Consider the following 21,174-nt stretch of genomic DNA (forward strand, 5'->3'; position numbering starts at 1 on the left):
ATCAAAAGATGATGCTTAGTTTTTATTCTAATCAGGTTCTAATAAGCCCAAATAGCAAAGAGAAATAAAAAATGCATGTAAAAAAAAAAAAAACAGCTTGGGCCTTAGGAGGTTAAGTAAGGTTGTCAATGCAGCTGTCCTATTTGTTTTTTTTTTCTTTTTTTTTTTTTGCTGCTCTTCTAATCTTCAAAAAGAGCAGTCATCTTGACTATGGTATAATATTTAACTACTTGTTCTGAAGGCAGCTTATTCAGTCAAAATCACCCTCAGCATTGGCGCTCCCCTGCTGTACTCTCTGTACACATATGGCTGCATAGCCTCATCAGACTTCACCACCATTGTCAAGTTTGCTGACGACACTGTTGTGGTAGGCCTGATCTTGGATAAAAATGAGGAGGCCTACCTGGAGGAGTTCAGAAACCTGGAGATCTGGTGTCAGAATAACAACCTCCTCTTAAACATCAGCAAGACAAAGGAGCTTATTGTGGATTTCTGCACAAAGCAGGGGAAGAACTACAAGCCCCTTAACATCAATGGGACCCCAGTGGAGAGAGTGGATAGTTTTTGGGACCTGGGTGTTCACATCATGCAAGACCTGTCATGGTCTTGCCACATCACCATCCTGGTTAAGAATGCCTACCAGCATCTGTTCTATCTAAGATGTCTCAGAGACTTCTATTTTCCACTGAGGGTGCTGAGGAACTTTCACTCCTGTACCATCGAGATCATCCTGATGGGAAATATCTCCACCTGGCTTAGGAACAGCACCATGCAGGACTGACTGGCTCTCCAGAGAGTGGTGTGATCAGCCAAGCACCTCATCCACACCAAGCTCTCTGACCTACAGTCTATTTACACCAAGCAGTGCTGGTCCAAAGCCAGGAAGATAATGAAGGACTGCTGCCATCCTAAATATGGACTCTTCTCTCTGTTGAGGGCAGGGAAGCAGTTTCACTCCCTTAAGGTTAACATGGAGAAGATAAAGAGGCGCTTCTTTCCTCAGACCATTCAGGCTCTTAACCAGGACGATAACAGACAATAATTAACAATAACTAGGTTTCACCACCTTCATTCTCCCATCTCTTACACCTCTTCATGTAATTCCATCTCACTAAAGTGCAATATATGCAGTACATTTCTACTGCAATTGTGCCTTTTTGTGCAAGTTCATATACTACAGTGCAACATGTATTTCGGTTTCAAGTGCATCTGTCTTTAGTGCGAAATATATTTATACATATTCTGTATATTGTGTATGTTCTGCAGAGCATTCCCTCATTTTTTTTTATTCTATTTATGGCATTCTTTTTTACTTACTTTCTTTTTACTACTTTTCCTTTTTTCCAACTACCTTTACTACTTGTGGAGCATTGTAATAAGCTTTTCACTTCATGTTGTACTATGTATGATTTGTGTATATGATGAATAAAATTTTAATTTGATCTTTGGGCCCTTGGACAACACTGCATTAAAAATGTAAACAATTCTATAGTGGAAAATGCTGTATGGGTTCAAACATTTCTGAAAACCATCGTCTGTGAACAAAGTTTGTCACAAATGCAATTTAAAACCATTGTAAAGCTTCCCTGATTGGGAAGGACCTGAAATACACGGGCAGGTGGGTTTGGGTCAGTCTCTTGTTTTTTATTAAACAAAAAGGGCATTCGCTTTTCAGAGCTCTACAAACAAACAAGGCATGCGTGCACGCACAGAGAGGTGCTGTCAACATGCTGGCTCAAGGAAAAACTCACTTCGCCACTCTGTCACTGCAACATAGACACAGCACACTAATTACCAACAGGTATGAGCACTTTGCCACTCGCCTTCCCTAGCTTCGCTCTCCATTCACAAACCAGTACTTTATCACACACCTGCTGCCATGTACCCCGACTCAGGCCGGGGAGCCATCAGGCCTGCAACTGACTCCCCTTCCCCCCTGGACAGGAGAGGTAGTCCACCACCACCATCTGCACCCCCAGCTTGTGGACCACCTCTAATTTAAAAGGCTGTAATACTAGATACCAACAGGTGAGCCGTGCATTGGCATCCGTCATGCAGTGAAGCCACTGGAGCAGGGCATGATCCAAACAGAGGGGTAAAAGGGCATCCCAGCAGGTAGTAACAGAGGGTGAGGACTGCACATTTAATGGCCAAGCCTTCTTTCTCAATGGTGCTGTACTTCATCTCTTGCATGGAGAGTTTGTGGCTTATCTACAGCACCAGGTGTGCCTGTCCCTCCACTGTTTAGGACAAAATGGCCCCAGCCCTCTGTCCAATGTGTCAGTCTGCAAAATAAAGGGGAGAGAGAAGTCAAGGAAATGCAAAAGGGGCCCACCACACAGTGCAGCTTTTACCTGGGTCAAGGTCTGTTGGCATGGCTCCGTCCACCAAACCGGATCTGGTGTCCACTTTTGATCAGTCAGTGGGCTGGTGATTGTCTGAATAATTAGGCATGAACCTACGATAGTAGCCAGGCAGCTCCAGGAACTGTCTCGTGCCCTTTTTGATCTTTGGCCCTGGGGAGGCTGCAATTTCTGCAGTCTTTTCAATTTGGGGATGCACCTGCCCATGACCCAGGTGGAAGCCGAGATACCATACTTCCACCCAGCCAATTCCACACTTCTTTGGGTTAACCATGAGTTACACATGCCTCAACAACTCTAGCATGGCCCTGAGGTGTTTTATGTACTGCGGCCAATCATTACTGTATATAATGTCGTTGAGGTAGGCTGTGGTATAAATGGCATGTGGACAGAAGATTTTGTCCATGAGCCACTGACTTGTTGTGGGAGCCCTGAATAACCAGAATGAAAGGGTGGCAAATTGGTGTAAGGCAAACGGGGTGAAAAAGGCAGTTTTATCTTGGGATGGAGGAGTCAAGGGGATCTGCCAATATCCCTTGGTTAGATACAGTGTCAAATAAAAATGAGCTGTGCTGAACCGATCAAGGAGTTCATCAATTACGAGGTATTTGGTCTGTATCGAATTTAGACACTGCATTGACCTTGCGATAGTCCACACAGCAGGCTTGTAGTACTCGAGTCCAGCTCATGCCCTAATTTTAAGGACTCATGACTTGAGCACTGATGACTTGGACTTGCACATTAACTGCATTAGGACTCGTAAATTGGAGACGAAGACTCTGAATTTTTTCTTTATATTTTTTGTAACATGTCATAATAATTTGGCATAAAACATTTATGTCTACATTATTTTTTGTACGAATTTCATGCAAGAGTGTCACACCTGCACACCTTGGCGCGTGCATCAGAGAGACTCTCGGGCGTGCTCCGGACAGCGCGCACGTGCCAAGCGGACTCTCGCACGTGTGCCATAAACAGTTTCACAGAAAGGCAGCGACAGTCACTGTCAAATTAGGCATATCGGATGCTCACTGGCTGTGCTGTGAAAATTGTGCATGTAGACGCTCATTTAAGTTTCCAAATCTGTCATTGCTGAAGTCCTTGAATATTTTCTATTGTGAATACTATCATTAAAAAGCATGTAATTTCTGCTTTCCAAAGAAATTTATCTCGTTAAGATCTGTTCAGTACTTTGAGAGTAACAGCAGGTTGAAGTTGGTACAACAGAGTCCATTCTCTGCTTGCCTGATGTCGGGAAACTGCCGGTGCTTTTTGAGTCACGGGAAAGTGGTCAGGCTCTCTTCTGATCGGCTTCCGACTGGATTACTTATAAATATCAATCAGAACTTTTATAGGGATGTTCTCTAGCACTCACTGTTCCTGATGAAGTATTCAGCAAAATGTCCCGTCTGCTAGTTTTGATAGGATTCACAGACTTTTGAAGTGAGTTTTCATAGTTTTACTGACTTATTTTTTCAAATCAAACAGATTTTCATGTAAATAAATAACTATTTTAGAATATAACAGTAGCTGGTTTGATAAATATTGAGATCTTAGTGGTTGGAATGAGATTTTTAAAAACCGGAAGTCAGAAACGCGAGTGTGTCAATTTCAATTCAGTTAATTGGAATTGTTTATTGGACGTCAGTCACAGTTTTTTTGAGGTTACCCTTGAAAACTGTGTGAATATTAATCGAAATAAACACTAGTTGGCCCTACTTTTGAGAAATACAAAGGCCTACAGAGCACAAAGAGGTTATTAGAAATATCCTTTTATTACCTTTTTTTTTATTTTGAGAATGTCTGTCTCACGTTTGCCATTCAATGCTTATTTATGCATATTTTTTTAATTAACATTGATTTCTCCTTCTTTGTGATGTATAAATGAGAGTTAAGATCAGCTTTATATTGCAGAAATAAAGCCATTTGGTGAAACTTTGAAGAAGAGAGTGTACCGATTTAACATTTTAACCTAATTACCATAATACTAATAAAATATTAATTTGCATAATTGTTTTTTACTAATTTTTAAACTTTGTATTTGGTATACAACCATCTATGTGCCTGCCAATTTCCATGTAAATATCTGAGGGGGGGGGGGTTATTAAACATTTGATCTCATTCGTTAACAAGGCCCATTTTGGACCATGTTATCCTAATGCATCATATTACGTCAGTTTTCAAAAAATTTAAGCTGTTTTTTCAATCTTTGATTTGTAATATCTCAAGAAAGGATAAACATTTTAATTCTGTAAAAAGTATGTTGTTCTGCAGTCATTTCTGAATTCAGTGAGAGCAGCTTTAAGTGATGTGGATTGAATTTGAATTTTCACCTGATATGCCTAGTCCAATGGTGTGGTTGGAGTCTTGTTCTCGGACTCGACTCGGATCATTAGTGGACTCGACTTGGACTCAACTTGAAATTTTCTTTAATGACTTGAACACTGGAGACTCAAGACTGGATTCGGACTCGAGGTTTAGTGACGTGACTACAACACTGCCACACAGAACTGGACTGACCCGTCAATTTTGGGCACCAAAACTACCAGGCTGCTCCAATCGCTGTGCAACTCCTCAATTATTCCCATCTTGAGCATGGCCTTGTGTTTGTCCTGAACTACAGTGTTTTTTTGTTTTTTTTTTGGTGTGTGTGTTTGGGTAAGCTGTAAGAGTAGCTACACACCACCACCCCAGGGGCGTCTTAACGTGGTGTTCTATGAAGTGAGTGTGACTGGGAAGAGGCGAGAACACATCGGAAAACTCCATCTGCAACCTCTGCAACTTGGGCCTGCCAGAGGTGGTCTCCACCAGGGTGGATCGTGCAGTGGATTTTGTTTTTAATTCCGGCCCCAGCTCCTCCCTCTCCAGAATTATCATTGCCAGTGCCACAGGGACATCCTCATTCCCTGGTTTACATTATATTACATGGCATTTAGCAGATGCTCTTATCCCGAGTGACATACAAGAAGTGTTGAACTTCTAGACAAGACAGCTTTACTGCCAACTGAATAAGTAACAGAATAACACTTTGTGTAATGTTCTGTTGAAGTAGCAATACTCGGTCAACAGTGAAGGAAAACAATTCAACCATACAAATGAGCTGATATGGTACAACTAAATAGAGGAAAAATAAAACTCCAACGCTAACTCCAGGCTGGACAGTACACAGCCTGGGTTGATCAAGACCAGTACTTGGCGTGATGTTCCGAACGATGTTGCTCGGTGGCGTCGTGGCGGCTGTGCAGGCGGTTTGGGACACACCAGCGCTCTGCGTGGCGGAGCTTCTCTGCTCGCTGTGTGGATCCACGGCGTGGTGTTCGAGCGATGTTGCTGATGGCGTCACGGCGGCGGTGCTGGAGATGTGGGACTTGTTTTCGTGCGCCTTTTGGTGGGACTGTGGCTGCTACACCACAGGAATTACATCCTGACCCCTACTTGGTGGACTTTTTACTTTTTATTATATTTTTATTTATTTTTTCTTTCCTTGTCTATAATTGTAAAGCGTCCTTGGGTTTTTTGAAAGGCGCTATATAAATTTATTATTATTATTATTATTATTATTATTATTACATGAATCACAGTAGGCAGGGGAGAGATGCACTCTGAAGAGATGAGTCTTCAGTCTGCGCTTAAAGGTGGTTAGGGAGTCACCAGTTCTGACCTCAGTAGGAAGGTCATTCCACCAATGGGGAGCCAGGAAAGATAGCAGTCTTGAGCAGGCTAGGCAGGAGCGTAGAAGACGAGGGGCCAGGCGACCAGTAGTAGCAGAGCATAGGGATCTGGCTGGTGTGTAGGGGCAGATCAGTCTCTGGAGGTATGCTGGCCTAAGCCCCTTGACAGCATGGTAAGCTAGTATCAATGTCTTAAACTTGATATAAGCTGTAATAGGTAGGCAGGGCAGCAAGCAGAGGGGTAATGTGGGAGGAATGGGGAAGGTTGTACACCAGGTGGGCTGCAGCATTCTGGATGAGCTACAGGGGTCTGATGGCAGATGCTGAAAATCCAGCAAGGAGGGAGTTGTAGTAGCCCAAGCAGGAGAGGGTCAGTGCTTGGACCAGGAAGAAGCAAGTCAGAAAAGGGTGGATTTTTTGGAAGTTGTAGAGGAGGAAGCTACACATCTGGGTCACTGCAGCGATGTTCACAGAGGAGGAGAATCTGTTGTCAAACACTAGGTTCTTTGCACTTGGTGAAGGTGACCTAGAGATGTCCCCCAAAGAGATGATGATGTCCAGGGGTGGAGATGCTTCTGGATCATGTTTAGATATGGCTTCTTCTTTGAACTGGAGTTTTAGCTGGCAACGGCGGATGGCACGGTGAATTGTGCTCTCTGGAAATATTCCTGAGCCCATTTTGTGATTTCCAATACAGAAGCATGCCTGTATGTGATGCAGTGCCGTCTAAGGGCCCGAAGATCACGGGCACCCAGTATGGTTTTCCGGCCTTGACCTTTACGCACAGAGATTCTTCCAGATTCTCTGAATCTTTTGATTATGCACTGTAGATGATGATATGTTCAAACTCTTTGCAATTTTACACTGTAAAACTCCATTCTGATACTGCTCCACTATTTGTTGGTGCAGAATTGGGGGGATTGGTGCAAGGAAGCAACCTCCTTGCTTCCCATCTTTATTTCTGAGAGCCACTGCCACTCCAAGATGCTCTTTTTATACCCAGTCATGTTAATGACCTATTGCCAATTGGCCTAATGAGTTGCAATTTGGTCCTCCAGCTGTTCCTTTTTTGTACCTTTAACTTTTCCAGCTTCTTATTGCTCCTGTCCCAACTTTTTTTGAGATGTGTTGCTGTCATGAAATCTCAAATGAGCCAATATTTGGCATGAAATTTCAAAATGTCTCACTTTCAACATTTTGATATGTTGTCTATGTTCTATTGTAAATACAATATCAGTTTTTGAGATTTGTAAATCATTGCATTCCGTTTTTATTTACAATCTGTACTTTGTCCCAACTTTTTTGGAATCGGGGTTGTAGATCACTTCTGTCTTGGCTGGGTTGAGCTGCAGGTGATGCTTGTCTATCCAGCTCTGGATGTCAGGCAGGCTATCAGAGACCTGTGTGTCAGAAGGAGGAAAAGAGAAGAATAAGAAACCTTTATTTGTTACATGCACACTTCAAGCACAGTGAAATTCATCCTCTGCATTTAACCCATCTGAAGCAGTGAACACACACGCGCGCGCACACAGAGCAGTGGGCAGCCACACCAGAGTGCCCAGGGAGCAGTCAGGGGTCAGGTACCTTGCTCAAGGGCACCTCAGCCCAAGGCCACCCCACGTCAACCTAACTGCATGTCTTTGGATTGTGGGGCACCCGGAGGAAACCCACGCAGACACTGGGAGAACATGCAAACTCCACACAGAAAGGCCCTCGCCAGCCGCTGGGTTCGAACCCGGAACCTCCTTGCTGTGAGGCGACCGTGCTAACCACTACACCACCATGCCACCCCACACAATTGGGTGTCCATAGCATAGCAGCAGTAGGATAGACCATGAGCAAAGATAATTGGGGTGAGAGACTGGGTGTAGATGGAGAAGAGAAATGGACCAAGGATTGAACCTTGAGGGACATCAGTAGTAAGTAGGTGTGGTGCTGATATGGTACCAGATCAGGTAACCTGGAAAGAGTGACCAGAGAGGTAGGACTTGAAACAGTCTAGGGCTGTCCCACAGCTCCCCAGAGTTGACAGTGATGACAGGAGGAGGGTGTGATCAACAGTGTCCGATGCAGCAGTGAGGTCTAGGAGAATCGGGACCGAGGACAGGGAGGTGGCGTATGCTGCACGAAGTGCTTCATTGATGGAAAAAAGTGCAGTCTCAGAAGCTAGCCTGGTGAGGATCCAGGAAGTTGTTCTGAGAGAGAAAAGAGGAGACTTGGTTAACAGCAGTATGCTCAAGTGTGTTTGATAGGAAGGGGAGAAGAGAAACTGGTCAGTAGTTCTGGAAGACCGAAGAGTCTAGGGTGGGGTACATTTTGAAGCTGGAGGGAATGCATCCAGAGAACAAGGAGGAGTTGACGGGAAGTGATAAATGGGAGGATGTCAGGAGTGATGGTCTGGAGGAGAGATGAGGGGACAGGGTCAAGGGCACAGGTGATAGAATGGTGAGAGAGCAGGAGCTGGGAGACCTCAGAAGTGGAAAGGGGATAAAAAGCAGAGAGCAAGGGGAAAGAGACGGGGCAGGTGGGGCAAGGGTGGTGAAGGAGTTGTGGATGGCCATGATCTTTTCCTCAAAAAAGACCACAAAGTATTCTGCAGTGGTGGAGGACTGAGGTGCAGCTGTTGGAGCGTTGAGGAGAAAAGAGAAAACAAAACAGTTGATGAGGGTTGGAGATGGAGCTATGAATTTCAGGAGTGATAACTAGATCTTGGTTAACTTTAGTGAAGCTGTGAACTCAGCAAGAAGGGACTGGGAGTGAGACAGGCCAGCAGGAGCCCTGGATTTTCTCCACTTCCTCTCTGCTGCTCATAGGCTGCTTCTGTTGGAGCAAAGTGTTTCAGACATCCAGGGACTAGGAGGGGAAGATCTTGCTAGCTTGGAGATGAGGAGATAATATGTCAAGTGATGAGGAGAGCAGAGAAGATGCAGCAGATTCAGTGGGGGAAGGAAGCTGTGACTGAGGAGGTAAGAGAGGAGGGAGAGAAGGAGCAGAGGTTATGGCAGACTGTAACAGTGGGTGTAGGAGGGGGAGGGAAAATAAAATGAAGCAGTGGTCAGACAGATGGAGAGGGGTAACTGTGGGATCTGAGGTGGAGCAGTTTCTGAGGAAGACCAAGTCTAGAAGGTTGCCAGTTTTTTAGTTTGGAGGTGAGTGCAGTTGGGAGAGATCAAAGTAGTGGGAGGAAGACAGCGAAGTGGCAGGCTTCTAGGTGAAGGTTAAAGTCTCCCAGGAGCATCAGTGGGGTGCCGTTGTCTGGGAAGGACCTGAGTAGGATGTCCAGTTCATCAAAGAAACATCCCACAGGGCCAGGAGAGCAATAGACAACAATGACAAACAGGTTAACAGGAGAAGAGATTGAAACAGAGTGAAATTCAAAGGAGCTGTAGAGGTGGGAGAGTGGAAGAGGTGAAAACTTCCATGATTTCAGAGATCAACAAACCAGTGCCACCACCCTGATGACCATACAGTTGGAAGGTGAGAGAAGGAGAAGGAGGTGGCGAGGACTGTCAGTGTTGTGGCATTTTCAGGTGAAACTGAGTTCTGTCAGTGCAAGGATGTGAAGGGACAGGTGGATTGATTTTAATCTCCAATAACTCATAAATTTTGCAAAGTGTGCATGACATAAACATAGTGCCTTGATCAGTCAGGGTTTCTTTCGGAATCCCGACTTGGGAGATAATTTTAAAGTGTCTCTGTGACACTGCATGCTGAAATGTTATGCAGTGGCATTGCTTCCTGATTTGCATTGGATAATCCACCAGGACTAAACTAAAGCAATGCCCTCAAGCAGTCTGATCTAATGGCCCAATGAGATCCATCACAATTCTTCTGAAGGGGGTCTCGATTAGGGGAAGAGGGTGCAGTGGTGTTTTTGAAGTGGCAGCTGGATTTATCAGTTGGCACTCACGACATATTGTACACTACCTGCAGACACCCCCACGAATCCCTGGCCAGTAGAACTGGGCCATGAGTCAGGTTAATGTTTTTGTCTTACCCCAGGTGACCAGCCATTGGGTTATAGTGAGCTGCATGGAAGAGGAGTTCCCTGCGGCTTTTGGGAATCAGTAATTGTGTTAGCTGCTCTCTGGTTTGAGTGTCCTGCATCACACAACACATCCTACCTCTAATTATTAAAAAGTACAATTGGGAGAGTGCAGCGCTTGGCTAGAGGTTCTGACCATTGATTTACTCTCACTTGGTCGGATGTGTGATGTAGAGACTCGTCTCATGCCTGCTCCAGAGGGAAATCTACAACCCCGATTCCAAAAAAGTTGGGACAAAGTACAAATTGTAAATAAAAACGGAATGCAATGATGTGGAAGTTTCAAAATTCCATATTTTATTCAGAATAGAACATAGATGACATATCAAATGTTTAAACTGAGAAAATGCATCATTTAAAGAGAAAAATTAGGTGATTTTAAATTTCATGACAACACATCTCAAAAAAGTTGGGACAAGGCTGTGTTTACCACTGTGAGACATCCCCTTTTCTCTTTACAACAGTCTGTAAACGTCTGGGGACTGAGGAGACAAGTTGCTCAAGTTTAGGGATAGGAATGTTAACCCATTCTTGTCTAATGTAGGATTCTAGTTGCTCAACTGTCTTAGGTCTTTTTTGTCGTATCTTCCGTTTTATGATGCGCCAAATGTTTTCTATGGGTGAAAGATCTGGACTGCAGGCTGGCCAGTTCAGTACCCGGACCCTTCTTCTACACAGCCATGATGCTGTAATTGATGCAGTATGTGGTTTGGCATTGTCATGTTGGAAAATGCAAGGTCTTCCCTGAAAGAGACATCGTCTGGATGGGAGCATGTGTTGCTCTAGAACCTGGATATACCTTTCAGCATTGATGGTGTCTTTCCAGATGTGTAAGCTGCTCATGCCACACGCACTAATGCAACCCCATACCATCAGAGATGCAGGCTTCTGAACTGAGCGCTAATAACAACTTGGGTCGTCCTTCTCCTCTTTAGTCCGAATGACACGGCGTCCCTGATTTCCATAAAGAACTTCAAATTTTGATTCGTCTGACCACAGAACAGTTTTCCACTTTGCCACAGCCCAGAGAAGACGTCTGCGCTTCTGGATCATGTTTAGATACGGCTTCTTCTTTGAACTATAGAGTTTTAGCTGGCAATGGCGGATGGCACAGTGAATTGTGTTCACAGATAATGTTCTCTGGAAATATTCCTGAGCCCATTTTGTGATTTCCAATACAGAAGCATGCCTGTATGTGATGCAGTGCCGTCTAAGGGCCCGAAGATCACGGGCACCCAGTATGGTTTTCTGGCCTTGACCCTTACGCACAGAGATTCTTCCAGATTCTCTGAATCTTTTGATGATATTATGCACTGTAGATGATATGTTCAAACTCTTTGCAATTTTACACTGTCGAACTCCTTTCTGATATTGCTCCACTATTTGTCGGCGCAGAATTGGGGGGGATTGGTGATCCTCTTCCCATCTTTACTTCTGAGAACCGCTGCCACTCCAAGATGCTCTTTTTATACCCAGTCATGTTAATGACCTATTGCCAATTGACCTAATGAGTTGCAATTTGGTCCTCCAGCTGTTCCTTTTTTGTCCCTTTAACTTTTCCAGCCTCTTATTGCCCCGTCCCAACTTTTTTGAGATGTGTTGCTGTCATGAAATTTCAAATGAGCCAATATTTGGCATGAAATTTCAAAATATCTCACTTTCGACATTTGATATGTTGTCTATGTTCTATTGTGAATAGAATATCAGTTTTTGAGATTTATAAATTACAGTAGACCCCCGCCTATTCGCGGTTCAGTATTCGCGAATTCACATATTCGCGGGATTTTATATAGAACATATCTCCTATACATTTGCGGAAATCTCAGCGATTCGCGGTCATTTGCGGCGGTCATTTGCGGCGAACATATCGAACGTTTACGCACTGCTACATTCTCGGAGCCGAATGCTCGCTCGCTATTGGCTGAAGTTTGAATGGCGGGCTGCTGCTCATTGACTGATACGAATGAGCGCATTGTACAGTACAGTCTCGCGGTTCCCGTAGTTCAGACTTGTTCACGTGTTGTGCGTTCTTGGTATTTTTGAATAATTTTTACACCCTACAATGGCTCCTAAACGCTCTGCATCTTCTAAGGCTCCTGCCAAGGAACCTAAGCGCCAGAAGAAGGTAATGACGCTGCAGGAGAAGGTAGGACTTCTCGATATGCTAAAGGAAGGGAAGAGTTTTGCGGCAGTGGCTCGTCACTACGGCATCAACGAGAGTACTGTGCGCTACATAAAGAGCAGTTTTATGGGGGGGGGGGTTACAATTATTCGCGATTTTGGCTTATTCGCGGCCATGTTCGGTCCCTAACCCCCGCGAATACTGAGGGCTTACTGTATTGCATTCTGTTTTTATTTACAATTTGTACTTTATCCCAACTTTTTTGGAATCGGGGTTGTATTAGGGAATTCCTGAGAGAATGGGGAGGGCTGGTGCGCTTCCCGCTTTCTGTGCCGCTATGATACGGAGTTGACGTGGATGGCTCTGGGACGGCTTCCCTGACATCACCATACATCACAGTGTGAACATTATGACACGCTACTGTAGGACCCACCCACGACCACTCACTCTATTAGGCTCCTAAACCCTGGCCAATTCATCCCTTGAATTAGTGGGTGATTGAGACACAGGCTAATTGCTGCTTCGATACTATAATTTTTTTCCCCAAAATATGATTTTGATCAGTACCTATGGGTATTCACAAGTATCCCTGTGCACACACTGAACCTTCACCAGACGTGCTGTGCCCAATGCCTTGGCTTGAACCAAGCTACGGTGACTTGAGGTTTAATTACAGCCTGAATCCACCAAAGCGTGATATGTACCCCCTTGGATACTCACTGGTATGTGGTACATTCCAGCTCCATCTAGGGTAGTTTCTGGTGTATCAGGGATCCGGACCACTGCCCCCACCTCAATTGCATGGCACTGGTCCTGGAAGTGCCCAGGTTCCCCACAATGCCAGCACACTGGCCCAGGCCTCACCTGTGCATTGCTGGGGTGAGGATTGCTCACCTGAGGGGAAGACTCAGAAACATGAGGGAAAGAGGGGGAAGAGGAACCACAAGCTAAGGGAGCTGGCTGCGGTGGTACCAGGCCCCGACTCCATGGTACTGGGAGGGAGGGGCGGAATGAAAGCAGGGGCCAGGTAGGGGGGGGGGAGAGAGAGGAGGCAGGATGTCCACCTGCCACTGTAATTGCAGCCAGATGGTCCTCCGCCAGCTCAATTGCTTGATCCAGTGATGCCAGGTGGTGGCACTGGACCCACTCCTCTGTCCCCCTTGGCAGTTGAGCAATGAACTGCTCCATTGCAACTGTATGGCTGACCTTTGACCCTCTTGATGTTGCGGTCTTTTGCCCTCATCCACCACCAGCAGGCATCCTGCAACTGCTGTCTGTAGGCGAACAGCCAGCCGGCTTCCTCCAGTGTCAGCACGCGGAAGTGCTGACGGTGTTGCTTGGGGTGCAGCTGACTCGCTGCAGGATCGCACACTTCAAGTCTGCACACTCCAGCCTGTTGTCTGTGTGCAGTTGTTGGGTTGCGAGCTGCACTTCGCTGGAGAGGAGTGGCAGCAGGCGGGCTGTTTGCTGCTCGTCTGGCTACCCCCATGCCTCCATTGTCCCATGTTCGTGAGGGTAACGTGGGGGTAATGTGGAGAAAGCCCGCTGACTCTGGGGTTGGGGCACCTGCAAGTGTAATTAGTTGGAGGAGTGCCTGGAAGTCCTCCTGCTGAGCCTGCAGCAGAACCTCAAAGCACTACTCCTGCTCATTATGCATTGCGACCAGCACCTGGTGCTGGTTCTGTTGGGTGGTGGAGCGGGCATAGACGAGTTCTATGAATGGGGAGGACTCCATGGAGACGGTTCACTTCAGCGTTCCCGGGTTTCGGCACCAGTGTAAAGCTTCCCTGTTGGGGAAGACACTGAAATACATGGGCAGGTGGGTTCGGTTCAGTCTCTCGCTTTTATTAAACAAAAAGGGCATTCGTTTTTTCTGTGCTCCACAAACAAACTGCACACACGCATTATAGCCAGAGTCAACACTCTGGCTCACAGGGAAAAACTCACTCCACTCCTCTCCCCCCTTTTATCTACTCTCCATCACTGCAACAAACACACAGACATAGCACACTAATTACCAACAGGTACCATCACTTTGCCACTCACCTTCCTCAGCTTTGCTCTCCATTCACAAACTAGCACTCAAGTGCACCCCCACTGCCACAACCATAAACAATATCCAGAAACACCACCACCTTCTTTGGGCCTGAGCTCCTTTACAATTGACTGAAGCGAAGTAGAAAACTGTCCTATGGTCTGACAAATCGAAATTTGAAGTTCTTTTTAGAAACTGTGGACACCGTGTCCTCCAGGCTAAAGAGGAGGGAGACCACTTGGATTGTTCAAAAGCCAGCATCTGTGATGGGATGAGGTGCATTTGTGCACATGACATGGGTAACTTGCATATCTGGGAAGGCAACATTTAATGTGGAATGATATATACAGGTTTTGGAGTAACATGCTGCCATCTTGACAACATCATCTTTTTCAGGAAAGCCCTTGCTTATTTCAGTAAGACAATGCTAAGCTGCATTCTGCATGTATTACAACTGCATGGGTTCATAGCAAGAGCCCAGGTGCTAAACTGGCCTGCCTGCAGTCCAGACCGGTCTCCTACGGAAAACATTTGGTGCATTATTGAGTGCAAAATATGTCAGAGGAGACCCTGAACTGTTGAGAAAGAATGGGACAATTTCACTTTCAAAATTACAGCACTTAATCTCCTCAGTTCCCAAACATTAACAGAGTGTTGTTAAAAGTAGAGGTGGTGCAACACAATAGGAAATATGCCCCATCCCAACTTTTTTGAAACCTGTTCCTAGCATCAAATTCAAAAATGAGTATATATTAAAAAAAAAAAAACACTGATTTCTCAGTTTCAACATTTGATGTATTTTCTTTGTATTATTTTCAATGAAATATAGGGTTTCCATGGTTTGCAAATCATTGCATTCGGTTTTTATTTAAGATTTACACAGCATCCCAACTTTGTGATTGGGGTTGTAAGTTGGCTCGTCAAAACAAAAGCGCAAGAGCTTCTTTTCTTGCTCACTATTTTCCAGCAATGTTCAATATCTTATTAATGAGAGATCCAGTGTAAAAGTAGTGGAGACAGTAAATGCTGGGTTCAAAGTCGCAGAATGCAGTGCAGCTACCGTACATGCCATGGAAAACTTTTAAAGTAAGTAAGTCAATGTGATTTGGGGACGTTTGGGACCTTTCAAAATGAACTGTTACCTCCCCAGTGTTTTAAAGGTCATCAAATGAAAATGGTCTGTTAGAACAGGGCAGTTACAAAAGTGCATGCATCTTGCATATAATCTCTCATTTTTTGATGGTACCACCCCCCATTAACATCTGACTACCGATGGCAAAAGCTGAAAGAGCTGGATAGTCTAAAGGACTGCTGAATCAGTATCTTAAATAGACTTGAAGCTAGAGCTAAATCCCACTGCATCACTATCAGCGGGTAGTCAAACAGCTTTGTGGGTATTGTAGGAAACAGTTTAAAAAAAAAAAAAAAAATCTAAATATTGAATCAATCAGGATGGATTTGTCCTTTTCAGGTCTGCATGAATGGTTGGTTGATAGTTGGATGAAACAACAGTTTTTATCTTTGTGTGTGCAGATTTTTAGAGGGAAGGATGTGACACTGCTTTATTCTCAGCTCAAAATCTTCTTTAGTACAGTTACCTGTGCCAAACCTCGCAGTAGCCGCAACTCCAGCATTGGTGAGTGACCAAAGTTCAGCAGGTCATGAGACTAAGAACAGGATTTGATAAGAGACACTGTAGCTGTAGTTTAGAATTCTGTCATGTGTCACAATCTGCAGTACAAATTCAGAAAATTTGTTGACTTTTTCTAATATTTACAATGTAAAGTGTGCAGGGCTATTCTAGAGTAAACTCAGTACAAGCTTCACCCTCATTATCTAGTAAACTGCAGAGTCAAAGCTAGTCTGGAAAATGAAACTAACCCAGAGAGTCAAAGCGTTTTGCAACAGACCCCCCCCCCCCCCCCCCCCCCTTTTTTTTTTGGTTCTTGTAAATATGGGATACTTTTTCTTGCAAATATGTGTCTTTTGTAACTTGTTTCTTGCAAATTTATGATTTTGCAATCTCATATTTTTTTCAGAAAATTCCTCTGTCTGTCTGTCTGTCTATTTTTAACCTACAATGACCTGTCATATGCTGTCATAGCTTTTTATCCCCCCGGCATATAGTCGCTCTGTCTGTCTGTCTAAATGTTTTAGTTTCCGGGGCATAACTCAAAAACTATTAGGATTTTTTTTTTTTCACGAAACCTCACAGTTGTGTTAAGTGACGAGAGGAGTTATGCCTTTTGACATTTTGAGATTTCTGTCCCCCCCCCCCCGTATTTCCATGGCAACCAATTCAACTTGGGAAAATTTGGAGTGAGGTTTCATGTGGAGGCTAGGGAGATGTGTCGTCTCCTGATGATGCTTGTTCATGTTGGGTGTGGAGTGGTGAAGAAAACCTTAAAATCAATCTTACATAAGTTCCACTCTCACCAATCAGAAGTCTTATGTAATTTGTCTACCCAATATACCTTTTCCCCCAAAACTCTTGAGTTTCTGCTTGAATGGTCTCTCTTGAGTCTGAGTAACTAGGCATTTAACGATTCACCCAAATCACGATTCGATTCAGTTCATGATATTGACTTCATGATTAGATTTTCCCATGATATTTTAGAAACCGAAACAAACAAATAAAAATAAAATGGATTTAAAGGAATACAATTAAATGTTTAATTTTTATTACCAAAAATGCAGCATTTTTCATATTCTTTCTCAACTTAAGTATTCCTTTTGTTAATTAAATTTAAAAACTTTTCATTTTCTTTATAACCAACAATAATTATTTAGGCATGTTTGTAAAAGTTGAAGGAAAGTATTAACTAAAATGGTTCTTTTATTAAAAATGGAAAAAGTTCATAACAAAGGCCTTTTCTTAATAAACTTTTATAAACATTACTACCTGCATTTGCTTCTCTTTTCTTTAGCTTTCAGCAGTCTGGAAAAAGAGAGCTCTGACTTCTTGTTAAACTTATTTGTACAATCACACAACAGCTCTTTCCCTTTGTGTGTGTCTATGTCTATCTGTCTGTCTCTTCACGGAGCTGTGTTAGAGCTGTTTTACTTCAGCCTATGGTGAAGTCGTGTGTTCATGTGTGTCCCCTCTGCTGTCTAAACAACACATTTACAGCGAGGAAAAACTAAGATTACGCAGCCTGATAATACTCATGATTCATAATTCATAAATTTGTATCATGATTTATCATTGCACGATAACTTTACATGCCTGTGAGTAACAATGGTGAGACAGAGTTAACTTGGTGAGCCTAAACTAACCTAGTGTTCCAGGGCTGACTTGGCAAACGAAATTGCCAAAGCTAACCTATTAAGTGAAAGCTAACTTGGGAAGCCACATCTAAACTAATGAGTAAAAGCTGAACCAAAGCAAACCTAGAAAGCCAAAAGTTAAACCAGAAAGAAGCCTACCTACTGAAACCATATCAAGTAACCCGAAGCTAATTTAACCTCATTTGAATATTAGGCCACACCCACTGAGTTTATTTGTTGTTAAAGCAGCATTTCTGTCTTATTTTCCATTCAGATCTTTCTGGATGTTTTTTTACAACCCAGTTTGCTTTCAGAATGACCCCCCCCCCCCCCCCCCCCCCCCCCAAACATATTTCCTTGGATATTGAATTATCACTCCACTGAGGATCAGGATGTATAACTAAATCACTTTAATCTGAATCACATAGTGAATTGTCTGAGATTGATATTGTTGTGTGCTTTCTCCTTGAAGAGGCGTTTGTGGTGTGTCAGAATTATTCGCCTCCTGAAGGTTACATCCCCAACATGTCTAACCCGTTGCTGGATCACTCGTATGGTAACACACTTTTATACAACCTGCTGTTTCTAAACCAACTCTTCACTCTACTGGTGATGAATCTTTTATCGTATTTTCTGGACTATAAATCCCTGTTCTAACTGAAGTAGTTTTACATGTAGAGGTGGGTAATGTAATTATTATCGGGAAATCTCTCGGATTTTATTCCTCTTCACGTCCATCAGTCATTTTTAGGACAATCTTTTCCGACATGTAAGTTTGGACGAGGTATATATTATACTAATAATTATAATGTGCCTATTTTTTAGATCCATTTTAGAAATGAAGGCACATTTTCATCTTTTTATAATTCAAAAACTATGCACATCACTGTTTTATTGAGGGTCTTTTTAAGTGCATGTCTTAATCCTGAGCAACTCATAGTCCAGAAAATAGTGACGTACTATTGTTGGAGCAACACCTGTTACTAAACTTGTTGATAAGTTGACAATGATGCTGAATGTATCAAGTATTAAAATAAGAATTCCTATTTGTTTGTCAGATGTGGATTTTAACCAGCTTGAGGGACCGAACAGGATAATTGTTCCTTTTCTGGCGTGTGGAGACCTCAGTGCGTTTGACTCGGACAGGACCTACCCACTTCAGGTGCTCATCTGAGAAATACTTCTGAGAAATAATGTGTAGTTCATTGTTTTTAGGTGCACTGGGGGGAAAAATATTTTCATCAGTCCAAATGAATTCATTCTGATTGCAGTTTCAAAATAAACTTATTTTATATTCATCTGAAACTGGACATTCAGTGTAAAATCTACATTTATCTGCAAGCTACTTGTAATGTAATCCAGAATTATGCACATGTGGAGCAAAGTTTAGTGTCAGTGTTACCATAACAATGAGAAGCACATGAGGCTTAAAAGAGAGGTTTTAACAACATGTAAATTATTTCTATCTCAGCAAAATATCATCTAAATGTGATTATTAAACAGGCAGAAAGAAAAAGAATTTGGGACTGCAGTATAATACCTCACATTTTATATTTCCATAATATTCTGGAGGAAGGATGCTGAAAAGAACACAACATGCAAACATTATCCATATATAAAATGGATTATATAATGCCTTCTAACCTAGTTTTTAATGCTAGCAACATTATAGGCCACAGTCTGGGGAATCCCCAGATCCTTGCTGCATTTCTGAAAAATATTAAACATTGAATGTTACAGAAGTCATGTTACCTCTAAATATTAGTTTGACGCTCATCAGACCTCACAGTTATTAAATTGACACATGTGGCATGAACTATGTTTTCTTACACAACCGTTTTTTGGACCAGGAGTGTATCATGACACAAACACGTGCAGAATATGCACACACAATTCTGAGAGTGAAAGTAAGATGACACAAAGGTTTCCACTGTTATTATAATTCTGTTTAACAGATTATTACTACCTCAGTCAGATTTCATTTGGATTGGACTCATTCTATTTACTCTATTCCAATTGAAGTGTTAAGACATTTCCATAATGTTTGGTTGTGTTGTTGTGTGTGTTTTTAATTTAAAATTTTGATTGGCTCTGTTTTTATTGACATTATTGGGGTGCATCTGAATGTAACTAATGTATTGGATGAATCAGGTTATCAGGATTCTGAACCTCTGTGTTTATGTGCAGCTGGACTCTAATAAGGAGTATGAGTATTTGCCGCCCACACAGCCTCCGATTCAACCCCCGTATCAACAAGCTTGTCATTTACGTAAAAACAACCTGCTGGCCAAAGAGGACTCGCCGTCTGCCCTGCTTGATGGTGCTCTTTCCACCATGAACCTCGGAACTGAACAGGAAACTGATGCTTCCAAATCTGAAACTCACTGAACACTATTCTTTGTCTTAAAGACATTTTGTTCAAATTAAATTTATGGTCTGTTATAAGGTATTTCATGAAACAGATTTTTTAGATAAATATTATTCAGTGCTATTGATATGGATGTCATGGATTTTAGTGATTTAGTGCTTTTATACATTTTAGAAATAAATAATTGAACCTTCACCTCTGTTTTTTTCTATATTTATGCTGTTACGCCACAGAGATCTGTAAAAGATAATCTGGGTAGATTTTAAAGTAGTTTGTTTTAGGCATTAGTGTTAAACACATGTTGTGGATTGGCATTCACACCACAGAGACTCATACACTTCTCAGTTAAGCATGTAGTAAATTTTGGTGATGCATCTAAAAGTAGAATCAACTTTGTATAGACATTGTATGTAGATATAGGCATACATGCATGTTTTTCTTGGTATCATGGGGGTTTAGATGTATATGTGGGTCAAAGTGCTTTCCATTTTAAACCAAAGACTAGAATATGGCTGTGAACGACAAAGGTTTCTATAAATCTATAATGAGCTTGAAAAACAGGGTCTGCCTCCAGGGACTTTTTAGGAAGGGATTCAAAGGAAACAGAATAGTGTCTGTTTCCTTTCTTTTACTTGCTTGTTGTTCCGTGACTGCCTTCCTGTGACACTTCACCATATCTGTCAGTAATTACAGCTGTTGCCAAATGTAATGTGCTTTTATTGAAATTGCTGTACGTTTTAAACGTACAGTGGTGCTTGAAAGTGTGTGACCCCTTTAGAATTTTCTATATTTTTGCATAAATATGACCTAACACATCAGATTTTCACACAAGTCCTAAAAGTAGATAAAGATAACCCAGTTAAATGAGACAAAAATATTATACTTGGTCATTTATTTGCTGAGGAAAATGATCTAATATTACATATCTGTGGCGGCACGGTGGTGTAGTGGTTAGCGCTGTCGCCTCACAGCAAGAAGGTCCTGGGTTCGAGCCCCGGGGCCGGCGAGGGCCTTTCTGTGTGGAGTTTGCATGTTCTCCCCGTGTCCGCGTGGGTTTCCTCCGGGTGCTCCCGTTTCCCCCACAGTCCAAAGACATGCAGGTTAGGTTAACTGGTGACTCTAAATTGACCGTAGGTGTGAGTGTGAATGGTTGTCTGTGTCTATGTGTCGGCCCTGTGATGACCTGACGACTTGTCCAGGGTGTACCCCGCCTTTCGCCCGTAGTCAGCTGGGATAGGCTCCAGCTTGCCTGCGACCCTGTAGAAGGATAAAGCGGCTAGAGATAATGAGATTACATATCTGT

At 43.0% G+C, this 21,174-nt stretch overlaps 1 protein-coding gene across 1 annotated transcript in view; it reads left to right on the forward strand.

The window, feature by feature from the left end:
• Positions 1-20,066, forward strand: part of ftsj1 (FtsJ RNA 2'-O-methyltransferase 1) — a 55,850-nt gene extending 35,784 nt beyond the window's left edge. Inside the window, exons 8-11 of the mRNA XM_060935042.1 lie at positions 15,770-15,872; positions 17,976-18,059; positions 18,562-18,665; positions 19,691-20,066. Of these exons, the coding sequence (XP_060791025.1) occupies positions 15,770-15,872; positions 17,976-18,059; positions 18,562-18,665; positions 19,691-19,891 (492 nt within the window). The 3' untranslated portion in view covers positions 19,892-20,066. The remainder of the gene's footprint in view (positions 1-15,769; positions 15,873-17,975; positions 18,060-18,561; positions 18,666-19,690) is intronic.
• Positions 20,067-21,174: the final 1,108 nt, after the last annotated feature.

The sequence above is a fragment of the Neoarius graeffei genome, chromosome 12, assembly GCF_027579695.1.
Source record: "Neoarius graeffei isolate fNeoGra1 chromosome 12, fNeoGra1.pri, whole genome shotgun sequence".
NCBI lineage: Eukaryota > Metazoa > Chordata > Actinopteri > Siluriformes > Ariidae > Neoarius > Neoarius graeffei.